Source organism: Lissotriton helveticus, chromosome 6 (assembly GCF_964261635.1).
Source record: "Lissotriton helveticus chromosome 6, aLisHel1.1, whole genome shotgun sequence".
NCBI lineage: Eukaryota > Metazoa > Chordata > Amphibia > Caudata > Salamandridae > Lissotriton > Lissotriton helveticus.
In genome coordinates, this window is record NC_136067.1 from 1,643,392,621 (window position 1) to 1,643,404,734 (window position 12,114).

At 46.4% G+C, this 12,114-nt stretch overlaps 1 protein-coding gene across 3 annotated transcripts in view; it reads right to left on the reverse strand.

Annotated features, from left to right (window-relative positions):
* Positions 1-12,114, reverse strand: part of MTIF2 (mitochondrial translational initiation factor 2) — a 348,454-nt gene that overhangs the window by 155,281 nt on the left and 181,059 nt on the right. For all 3 annotated transcript variants that reach the window (XM_078649490.1, XM_078649492.1, XM_078649491.1), the window contains exons 8-9: positions 565-689; positions 197-401 (exon numbers count right to left, since the gene is read on the reverse strand). In XM_078649490.1, the coding sequence (XP_078505616.1) occupies positions 197-401; positions 565-689 (330 nt within the window). The remainder of the gene's footprint in view (positions 1-196; positions 402-564; positions 690-12,114) is intronic.

Sequence of the window (12,114 nt, forward strand, 5' to 3'; positions counted from 1 at the left end):
CCAGGTGACTGAATAGATCAGGCATTTAATTTAACCTCATTGTTTCAATAAATGCTGCAATTAAAAACATGTCTGCATTTTTATTGTGTACATAAAATGTAACATATGCCCAGAACCAATTGCAATATTCAAAATATGGAAACTTTTAATAGATTTTTTTAAACAAAAATCTTCATGTTTGTGTAACATACAGTACCTCAGATTCAACTTCAAGAATTTCCTCTCCTGCCGATGGGAGTTCTTTCCAGCCCACAATTTCAACTGGTATACTGGGACCAGCAGCATTCATCACAGCTCCATTCTCATCAAACATCAGGCGCACCTTAGCCCAGCTCCTCCCAGCAACTATCACACATCCTTTTTTTAGAGTTCCTCTCTGGATGATCGCTGTGGATACCGGTCTAGAATAAGAAAAGGGAAAGGAAACTAAATAAAACAGTATAAACAGCTGTAGTGGCAAAATAAAAACTATTTCTTACATTTTTCACATGTTTTACTACAAGGAATGCTGACCTCTCACCCAGAACAAAACAATTATGGGTTTGAACAAAAAAGTATACTTACCCTTTCCCTTTGTCACTGCGTGACTCAATGACGACTCCTTCCACTGGACCCGTGGGGTCTGCTTTCAACTCAAGCACTTCGGCTAAAGTAACTGTCGCCTCTGCTAAAGCTTGCAAGTTTTCACCCTACTCCAGGAAAAGAAAAAAGCTATTGCTACAATCAATAAATAATTTTTCTCCTATCTGTACATTATAATCTGCTGAAACAAAATTGAAAAGTGAGAAGGTGGTGAGTTGGGTGCAGGCATTGGGGAATAAGTAACATGGTTTTGATAACTATTTTTCTGGTAGATACTTTATCAGTCTACCGATTCCTTACATTCTGAATATCCACAAGTGCCGGTTGTTTCTGGAAAATGTGCAATATATCGCTTTGGACTTTCAATGTATCATACGGTCATCGAGATGTAATGGTCATCTGTTTAGCAAAAACAACAATGCACCCATAAAAAAAACTAGTTTTTAGGTCTTGCCTGCCTACAGCACAAGCTCGGTCGCTGAAGGGTATTGTATACTATGAGGGGCTTGTAGCCCACCCACTACTTACCATTCGTTTACTTCTAGTATTTGCTGCTTCCTAATGGGCCAGTGCTTGCTGATTTGACTTCCTGTTCTTTGGTTTGGCACATGGACCACATACTGATTGATTTAGTTTGATTAGTGTCCTTCAGATGCTTGCACTGTGATTCAGTTATTATTTTAATTCTCCGTGTTTCTTATAACCCCCACCCACCTGTTTGTGGTGCTTGATCCCCTCCAACCGTCCATAATGTTGCTTTATCCCCTCCAACCACCCCATCGTTTGAGTTGCTTTATCCACTCCCATCCCAGTTTGCACTGCATAATTCTCTCCCACCCCCACTGTTCATGTTGCTTCGTCCCCCCATCCACCATAAGAAAGAAAAGTGCTATGAAATGGCCAGCGCTGGCCATTTCATAGAGATTTACCCCATAACATTTAGCCATGTTGCACAGCAGCCTTGTTGCTATGGCACACGGCTAAAAGCATTGAAAATGCCAATACTTCTTGTAGGGAAGAGCTACTGGCTTTACCAATTCTTGTTTTGCCGAGCCCCACTCTAGCAAAGGTTAGTGACTCACTGTAACTGCTATGCCACCACTGGTGTTGCTGTACATGTGAAGGATCAGCATCTTTGTCTCATTTACAACTCTCAAAATGCACCTTGAAGCAAAGCACCTCTATAAGCAACACATTACTTAAGAACATCCCCAGTGAACTAAAAACTGGCATGTCTACTGTATCTTCGTTTAGCACAGCTACACCGAAATTTTAGGTTCTTGCTGAAATGCAATGCATTCAATGCACCCTCACCCACCTCAGTACTTTCTAGGAGATAAGGGCATGATAAAGGATTGAATCTTGAAGTGATTCAGCTGCCTACACTGCTTTACAGCCTTGTCCTTTTTAATGGATTTGGCAAAGTCAATTGAAAATGAGCTGTTTATTGTATAAGTCACTGACCTGAGATTGAAATGAATTAAATTAAGTCCAGGTCTTTTTAGGTCTCGCCTTATTTATGATTTGGCAACTCATAGTATATGCTTTGGAGTATAGGGTGTTTTAAAAACCACGGAGGTTACACTTTGTCATAGATCTATCTATTTTCAGAAGAGTCTCTGTTTACCTGATATTGCCAACATCAGGGAGGTTTGCAATTAATCTTTCTTTTTAAATGCCTAATTCCTATTCTTTTCACAAAGGGCATTTAAAAAAACAAAAATTAAACACAGATCCAATAAAGTCAATTTAAACCATCAAACATGGAAAGTTCATTATACATATGTATGTGTGGTATTTATATAGAGCATATCTATATGAGCATTAAAAATCATAAATAAACAAACATTCCCTCTAATTGTTTTCCAGGTTTGATGCATTCTTGTAGATTAGTCTTTGTCCAATGCATGGTCAGATTTATGGCCCATATTCTTTATGCAGTTTTCATTTAAATGAGCTGTGTTTGATACAAAATCATTATCTTTATAAATTCTGATTTTTTTTTTGTAGTTACCAGGGTTTTTTCTTTACAGTGTGTGTTCTCTCCCTCTCTTTATAATGTTGATGTGTTTTGACCCTCTACATGATTTCTTCTACTGGGGTCTTTGTCATAAAGGCTTTACTTTGTGAGCTTTTTGGGCCAGCTAGTTCTCTGGCATGCTGACGTTTGCGGTGTCTAATTTAATGGAGACTCTTCGGATATCTTTCTTTGTTGCCAAGCAAGAATGTAATCATCCTTTCCATTCATGGTTCCTTGTGTAAAGAATCAGGTTTTTTAATTGTCATTTATGATTTTGTTCCATCCAGATGCATCAATTGTATTTCTCGACCTGATTGCACTCAGAAGTATTGCTTTTACACCAGGTATGTTTATGTCATGAAGTCCAGATGGATACAGTTTATATTTCTTCCTTCATAACTTAATGAAAAATCTACTAAACTATTACTAAAAGAAGCAGGTGTTACAATGATTTCAAACGCAATGGGCCCAGTGTTCACAATGCAAACTAAAGTGATCTAGATATGTGAAAGCTGGCTTAATCAGGGATTTATGTACACAATATTCATTGGTATGTTCGGGGGGTAAGGAACAATGACAGCAATCACCAAACAGGAGTGCCCCTTTACATTAACCTCTTCAGCGCGGCGCGAATTTTCGCGCTGTGCTGAAGATTCAAAAAACGGGTGTGGTCATGACGGAACGGTTCCGTCATCAGCACAGCCCAACCGACGCTGATGACGGAACCATTCCGTCATAAGCATCGAAGGGGTTAAGGCCTAAAAAAAAGTACATACACTGTCTTCCAGGACAACACAGCTGCCAATAATACAAAATTAATGAATAATCTAACATGTTATGTTATAAAATATTTTATTACGCGCTCTGCTACTACAGAGTATCCTGGCGCGATATGTAACATTAAACAGAGCCAATCCAAGAAAAAAGAAAAAAGAACTAGATACTGAGATTAAAAAGATGGGTTTTTAACCCTTTCTTGAATCCCGCTAATGTGGCTGATGATCTCAAAGAAAGCGGCAGGGCATTCCAGGACCGTGCTGTTTGGACAGAAATAGACTGACCACCCAATCTCGCGTATCTGACTTTGGGCATGGACATCAGACGGAGGTTGGCCGATCGGAGAACACGGCGAGGAGTATAAAAGGCAAACCTCTTGTGCAGATATTGTGGGCCTTGTTGATGCAAGGCCCGAAAGGCCAAGACCAATGTTTTAAACATAATACGATGAGCCACTGGAGCTCTCGAAGATGGGCACGTGCACTAGTTCTTCTTGGAAGATGGAACAAAAGTCGCACGGCCGCATTCTGAATGATCTGCATTCGATTTATAAGGTATTTGGGGAGACCACTGAAGAGAGCATTGGCATAGTCGAGCCTTGACAGGATCAGAGCGCGCAAAACAGTCTCTTTCGCTTCCCTATGGAGAAGCGGAAGGAACCTCTTAAGTGACTTGAGGGTCGCAAAACAGGTCGCGGTAAGTTTCTTTAAGTGAGCTTCGAACTTAAGATCCTGTCCGAACCAGACCCCCAAGTTTTTGGCCGGGCCTCCGTGAGAGCTGGGACATGCAAAGTCAGTCGGCCAAATAAGATCCCTAAAATTGGCCGGAAAATTGCCATAAAATAACAACTCTGACTTGTCCTCGTTGCATTTGAGCTGAGCTGAGACAAGCCACCGGAAGACGTAGGACAAACAGGAACAGACAGCCCGGGCATCTAAGCAGTCCTTAGGCCAGGTAAACAGCAACTGCGTGTCGTCGGCATATGCCATTATTTTGGCTCCCCACTGCTCAGCCAGATAGATCAACGGGGTCATATAAACGTTGAACAGCAGAGGGCTTAGCGTCGAGCCCTGCGGTACCCCGGTGGTAAGCTTCTTGGGTGATGAGGCAAATGGGGGCATCCATACTTGCTGCGTCCGTTCTGACAGAAACGAAGACAGCCAGGCCAAAACCGCACCCGACAGCCCCCACCTCTGCCAGCCTTGTCAACAGCTGAGCATGGGGTACCGTATCAAAGGCGGCAGATAGGTCCAGCAAAACCAGGACCGCTCTGCCGCCTCCGTCAAGACACTCCCTAATGGCCTCTGAAACTTCCACCAGAGCCGTCTCAGTGCTAAAAGCCGCCCTGAACCCCGATTGAGCCGGGTGCAGGGCCTGAGAGGACTCAATGAAATTATTCAGTTGCCTGAAAACAACTTTTTCACACACTTTCGCTAGTGCCGGGAGCAGCGATATCGGACGGTAACTGGAAGTAGCTAAGGGATCCAGGCCAGGCTTCTTCAGCAAAGGAAGAAGTTTCGCCTGTTTCCAGCAGAGGGGTACAGAGGCAGAGGCCAGAGACAGATTAACCACTTGGATGCTAAGGTGTTTTATGGCTTTGAATGTAATTTCCATTGAAGTCAATGGAAACTCCATGACGAGCTGGGCTCGTCATGAGCGTCGAAGGGGTTAACAACCTGGGTGACCTCCATGGAACAAAACACTCTCCCAAAACCCAAACACCTAGATGTGTGGGCATACTTATAGGGCCCCCAAACAAACTACAGTAATATATTTAACACTCATGCCACAGCTGGAGAATTACACGTAAAGAGAAATTGGATTCACTAAGCTTGTACTCCTCACTGTCGGAGATCTCATGCACTAAGAAATTAGTCTTTCACAACCTGAACACATCACTCTCTGTACTGTTGGACCTCAAACTGAATACCAATTTCACCTTTTTGGCACCTGGCTCTCAGTTTAGTGAGGAAGGGAAGTCTAAGGCTTGCTTGTGGTTGGGGATGATGGTTAGACATTCTGCACTCAAATAAGGCATGGAAATATCCCTCAATAAATAAGTGCTTTTATTTTCGTACAAAAAAGTACTTAATATTACACACAATGAAAAATACTGTAACTAAGCTACAGTCTGGCAAGGAAAACTATACCTATTCCTATCTGGCCCACAGAGATTACCTAGGATGTTTTTACACTTCCTAAGCACCATTTAAGCAGTTAATAAGAGGACCTATGGTCAATATTTCACTATAACCAGTGTTGTATAGCGTTTTAGGACCCTAGTGTAATTTTCCCGATTCATGTCCTTATATAGAAAAGGGGGTGGTGATGAACAGAGTGCCTGAATTAAGCAGACCACTCTTACCCAGTCCAAAGATCAGGGCTTGATCCATCACCGTTTTTTAGCTCACTGCACCATCCCAGCTCAGAACTTGGCTATATGCAAATTAGTCTGTTCCTGTCCCAGTGCATGATGGGAACAGGGCAAACCAAACTACCAAGCCAATTCTTGTACTGGGAAGGAAACAAGCTTCCGGGGACCGGTTTCTGCCATTTCAGGCGTCGTCGGCCCGGCTTGCTTGAATCCTGATGGTGCAATGAGCAAGGGACTCACATCTGAGTATACCCTTCCACGCTTATGGTGGACAAAATGATTCAGAAAAGGGGGTGGTGATGAACAGAGTGCCTGAATTAATCAGACCACTCTTACCCAGTCCAAAGATCAGGGCTTGATCCATCACCGTTTTTTAGCTCAATGCACCATCCCAGCTCAGAACTTGGCTATATGCAAATTAGTCTGTTCCTGTCCCAGTGCATGATGGGAACAGGGCAAACCAAACTACCAAGCCAATTCTTGTACTGGGAAGGAAACAAGCTTCCGGGGACCGGTTTCTGCCATTTCAGGCGTCGTCGGCCCGGCTTGCTTGAATCCTGATGGTGCAATGAGCAAGGGACTCACATCTGAGTATACCCTTCCACGCTTATGGTGGACAAAATGATTCAGAAAAGGGGGGGGTGATGAACAGAGTGCCTGAATTAAGCAGACCACTCTTACCCAGTCCAAAGATCAGGGCTTGATCCATCACCGTTTTTTAGCTCACTGCACCATCCCAGCTCAGAACTTGGCTATATGCAAATTAGTCTGTTCCTGTCCCAGTGCATGATGGGAACAGGGCAAACCAAACTACCAAGCCAATTCTTGTACTGGGAAGGAAACAAGCTTCCGGGGACCGGTTTCTGCCATTTCAGGCGTCGTCGGCCCGGCTTGCTTGAATCCTGATGGTGCAATGAGCAAGGGACTCACATCTGAGTATACCCTTCCACGCTTATGGTGGACAAAATGATTCAGAAAAGGGGGTGGTGATGAACAGAGTGCCTGAATTAAGCAGACCACTCTTACCCAGTCCAAAGATCAGGGCTTGATCCATCACCGTTTTTTAGCTCACTGCACCATCCCAGCTCAGAACTTGGCTATATGCAAATTAGTCTGTTCCTGTCCCAGTGCATGATGGGAACAGGGCAAACCAAACTACCAAGCCAATTCTTGTACTGGGAAGGAAACAAGCTTCCGGGGACCGGTTTCTGCCATTTCAGGCGTCGTCGGCCCGGCTTGCTTGAATCCTGATGGTGCAATGAGCAAGGGACTCACATCTGAGTATACCCTTCCACGCTTATGGTGGACAAAATGATTCAGAAAAGGGGGTGGTGACGAACAGAGTGCCTGAATTAAGCAGACCACTCTTACCCAGTCCAAAGATCAGGGCTTGATCCATCACCGTTTTTTAGCTCACTGCACCATCCCAGCTCAGAACTTGGCTATATGCAAATTAGTCTGTTCCTGTCCCAGTGCATGATGGGAACAGGGCAAACCAAACTACCAAGCCAATTCTTGTACTGGGAAGGAAACAAGCTTCCGGGGACCGGTTTCTGCCATTTCAGGCGTCGTCGGCCCGGCTTGCTTGAATCCTGATGGTGCAATGAGCAAGGGACTCACATCTGAGTATATCCTTCCACGCTTATGGTGGACAAAATGATTCAGAAAAGGGGGTGGTGATGAACAGAGTGCCTGAATTAAGCAGACCACTCTTACCCAGTCCAAAGATCAGGGCTTGATCCATCACCGTTTTTTAGCTCACTGCACCATCCCAGCTCAGAACTTGGCTATATGCAAATTAGTCTGTTCCTGTCCCAGTGCATGATGGGAACAGGGCAAACCAAACTACCAAGCCAATTCTTGTACTGGGAAGGAAACAAGCTTCCGGGGACCGGTTTCTGCCATTTCAGGCGTCGTCGGCCCGGCTTGCTTGAATCCTGATGGTGCAATGAGCAAGGGACTCACATCTGAGTATACCCTTCCACGCTTATGGTGGACAAAATGATTCAGAAAAGGGGGTGGTGATGAACAGAGTGCCTGAATTAAGCAGACCACTCTTACCCAGTCCAAAGATCAGGGCTTGATCCATCACCGTTTTTTAGCTCACTGCACCATCCCAGCTCAGAACTTGGCTATATGCAAATTAGTCTGTTCCTGTCCCAGTGCATGATGGGAACAGGGCAAACCAAACTACCAAGCCAATTCTTGTACTGGGAAGGAAACAAGCTTCCGGGGACCGGTTTCTGCCATTTCAGGCGTCGTCGGCCCGGCTTGCTTGAATCCTGATGGTGCAATGAGCAAGGGACTCACATCTGAGTATACCCTTCCACGCTTATGGTGGACAAAATGATTCAGAAAAGGGGGTGGTGATGAACAGAGTGCCTGAATTAAGCAGACCACTCTTACCCAGTCCAAAGATCAGGGCTTGATCCATCACCGTTTTTTAGCTCACTGCACCATCCCAGCTCAGAACTTGGCTATATGCAAATTAGTCTGTTCCTGTCCCAGTGCATGATGGGAACAGGGCAAACCAAACTACCAAGCCAATTCTTGTACTGGGAAGGAAACAATCTTCCGGGGACCGGTTTCTGCCATTTCAGGCGTCGTCGGCCCGGCTTGCTTGAATCCTGATGGTGCAATGAGCAAGGGACTCACATCTGAGTATACCCTTCCACGCTTATGGTGGACAAAATGATTCAGAAAAGGGGGTGGTGATGAACAGAGTGCCTGAATTAAGCAGACCACTCTTACCCAGTCCAAAGATCAGGGCTTGATCCATCACCGTTTTTTAGCTCACTGCACCATCCCAGCTCAGAACTTGGCTATATGCAAATTAGTCTGTTCCTGTCCCAGTGCATGATGGGAACAGGGCAAACCAAACTACCAAGCCAATTCTTGTACTGGGAAGGAAACAAGCTTCCGGGGACCGGTTTCTGCCATTTCAGGCGTCGTCGGCCCGGCTTGCTTGAATCCTGATGGTGCAATGAGCAAGGGACTCACATCTGAGTATACCCTTCCACGCTTATGGTGGACAAAATGATTCAGAAAAGGGGGTGGTGATGAACAGAGTGCCTGAATTAAGCAGACCACTCTTACCCAGTCCAAAGATCAGGGCTTGATCCATCACCGTTTTTTAGCTCACTGCACCATCCCAGCTCAGAACTTGGCTATATGCAAATTAGTCTGTTCCTGTCCCAGTGCATGATGGGAACAGGGCAAACCAAACTACCAAGCCAATTCTTGTAGTGGGAAGGAAACAAGCTTCCGGGGACCGGTTTCTGCCATTTCAGGCGTCGTCGGCCCGGCTTGCTTGAATCCTGATGGTGCAATGAGCAAGGGACTCACATCTGAGTATACCCTTCCACGCTTATGGTGGACAAAATGATTCAGAAAAGGGGGTGGTGATGAACAGAGTGCCTGAAATAAGCAGGACACTCTTACCCAGTCCAAAGATCAGGGCTTGATCCATCACCGTTTTTTAGCTCACTGCACCATCCCAGCTCAGAACTTGGCTATATGCAAATTAGTCTGTTCCTGTCCCAGTGCATGATGGGAACAGGGCAAACCAAACTACCAAGCCAATTCTTGTACTGGGAAGGAAACAAGCTTCCGGGGACCGGTTTCTGCCATTTCAGGCGTCGTCGGCCCGGCTTGCTTGAATCCTGATGGTGCAATGAGCAAGGGACTCACATCTGAGTATACCCTTCCACGCTTATGGTGGACAAAATGATTCAGAAAAGGGGGTGGTGATGAACAGAGTGCCTGAGTCCCTTGCTCACTGCTCCATCAGGATTCAAGCAAGCCGGGCCGACGAGGCCTGAAATGGCAGAAACCGGTCCCCGGTAGCTTGTATCCTTTCTGGTGAATAATTTGCTTGGTAGTTTGGTCTGCCCTGTTCCCATGATGCACTGGGCCAGGGACAGACTAATTTGCATGTAGCCAGGTTCTGAGCTGGGATGGGGCAGTGAGCTAAATAACGGTGATGGATCAAGCCCTCATCTTTGGACTGGGTAAGAGTGGTCTGCTTAATTCAGACACTCTGTTCATCACCACCCCCTTTTCTGAATCGTTTTTGGCCACTATAGGTGTGGCAGGGTATACTCAGACATGAGTCCCTAGCTCACTGCTCCATCAGGATTCAAGCAAGCCGGGCCGACGAGGCTGAAATGCCAGAAACCGGTCCCCGGTAGCTTGTATCCTTTCTGGTGAAGAATTGGCTTGGTAGTTTGGTCTGCCCTGTTCCCATGATGCACTGGGCCAGGGACAGACTAATTTGCACATAGCCAGGTTCTGAGCTGGGATGGGGCAGTGAGCTAAATAACGGTGATGGATCAAGCCCTGATCTTTGGACTGGGTAAGAGTGGTCTGCTTAATTCAAACACTCTGTTCATCACCACCCCCTTTTCTGAATCGTTTTTGGCCACTATAGGTGTGGCAGGGTATACTCAGACATGAGTCCCTTGCTCACTGCTCCATCAGGATTCAAGCAAGCCGGGCAGACGAGGCTGAAATGCCAGAAACCGGTCCCCGGTAGCTTGTATCCTTTCTGGTGAAGAATTGGCTTGGTAGTTTGGTCTGCCCTGTTCCCATGATGCACTGGGCCAGGGACAGACTAATTTGCATATAGCCAGGTTCTGAGCTGGGGTGGGGCAGTGAGCTAAATAACGGTGATGGATCAAGCCCTGATCTTTGGACTGGGTAAGAGTGGTCTGCTTAATTCAGACACTCTGTTCATCACCACCCCCTTTTCTGAATCGTTTTTGGCCACTATAGGTGTGGCAGGGTATACTCAGACATGAGTCCCTTGCTCACTGCTCCATCAGGATTCAAGCAAGCCGGGCCGACGAGGCTGAAATGCCAGAAACCGGTCCCCGGTAGCTTGTATCCTTTCTGGTGAAGAATTGGCTTGGTAGTTTGGTCTGCCCTGTTCCCATGATGCACTGGGCCAGGGACAGACTAATTTGCATATAGCCAGGTTCTGAGCTGGGATGGGGCAGTGAGCTAAATAACGGTGATGGATCAAGCCCTGATCTTTGGACTGGGTAAGAGTGGTCTGCTTAATTCAGACACTCTGTTCATCACCACCCCCTTTTCTGAATCGTTTTTGGCCACTATAGGTGTGGCAGGGTATACTCAGACATGAGTCCCTTGCTCACTGCTCCATCAGGATTCAAGCAAGCCGGGCCGACGAGGCTGAAATGCCAGAAACCGGTCCCCGGTAGCTTGTATCCTTACTGGTGAAGAATTGGCTTGGTAGTTTGTTCTGCCCTGTTCCCATGATGCACTGGGCCAGGGACAGACTAATTTGCATATAGCCAGGTTCTGAGCTGGGATGGGGCAGTGAGCTAAATAACGGTGATGGATCAAGCCCTGATCTTTGGACTGGGTAAGAGTGGTCTGCTTAATTCAGACACTCTGTTCATCACCACCCCCTTTTCTGAATCGTTTTTGGCCACTATAGGTGTGGCAGGGTATACTCAGACATGAGTCCCTTGCTCACGGCTCCATCAGGATTCAAGCAAGCCGGGCCGACGAGGCTGAAATGCCAGAAACCGGTCCACGGTAGCTTGTATCCTTTCTGGTGAAGAATTGGCTTGGTAGTTTGGTCTGCCCTGTTCCCATGATGCACTGGGCCAGGGACAGACTAATTTGCATATAGCCAGGTTCTGAGCTGGGATGGGGCAGTGAGCTAAATAACGGTGATGGATCAAGCCCTGATCTTTGGACTGGGTAAGAGTGGTCTGCTTAATTCAGACACTCTGTTCATCACCACCCCCTTTTCTGAATCGTTTTTGGCCACTATAGGTGTGGCAGGGTATACTCAGACATGAGTCCCTTGCTCACTGCTCCATCAGGATTCAAGCAAGCCGGGCAGACGAGGCTGAAATGCCAGAAACCGGTCCCCGGTAGCTTGTATCCTTTCTGGTGAAGAATTGGCTTGGTAGTTTGGTCTGCCCTGTTCCCATGATGCACTGGGCCAGGGACAGACTAATTTGCATATAGCCAGGTTCTGAGCTGGGATGGGGCAGTGAGCTAAATAACGGTGATGGATCAAGCCCTCATCTTTGGACTGGGTAAGAGTGGTCTGCTTAATTCAGACACTCTGTTCATCACCACCCCCTTTTCTGAATCGTTTTTGGCCACTATAGGTGTGGCAGGGTATACTCAGACATGAGTCCCTTGCTCACTGCTCCATCAGGATTCAAGCAAGCCGGGCCGACGAGGCTGAAATGCCAGAAACCGGTCCCCGGTAGCTTGTATCCTTTCTGGTGAAGAATTGGCTTGGTAGTTTGGTCTGCCCTGTTCCCATGATGCACTGGGCCAGGGACAGACTAATTTGCATATAGCCAGGTTCTGAGCT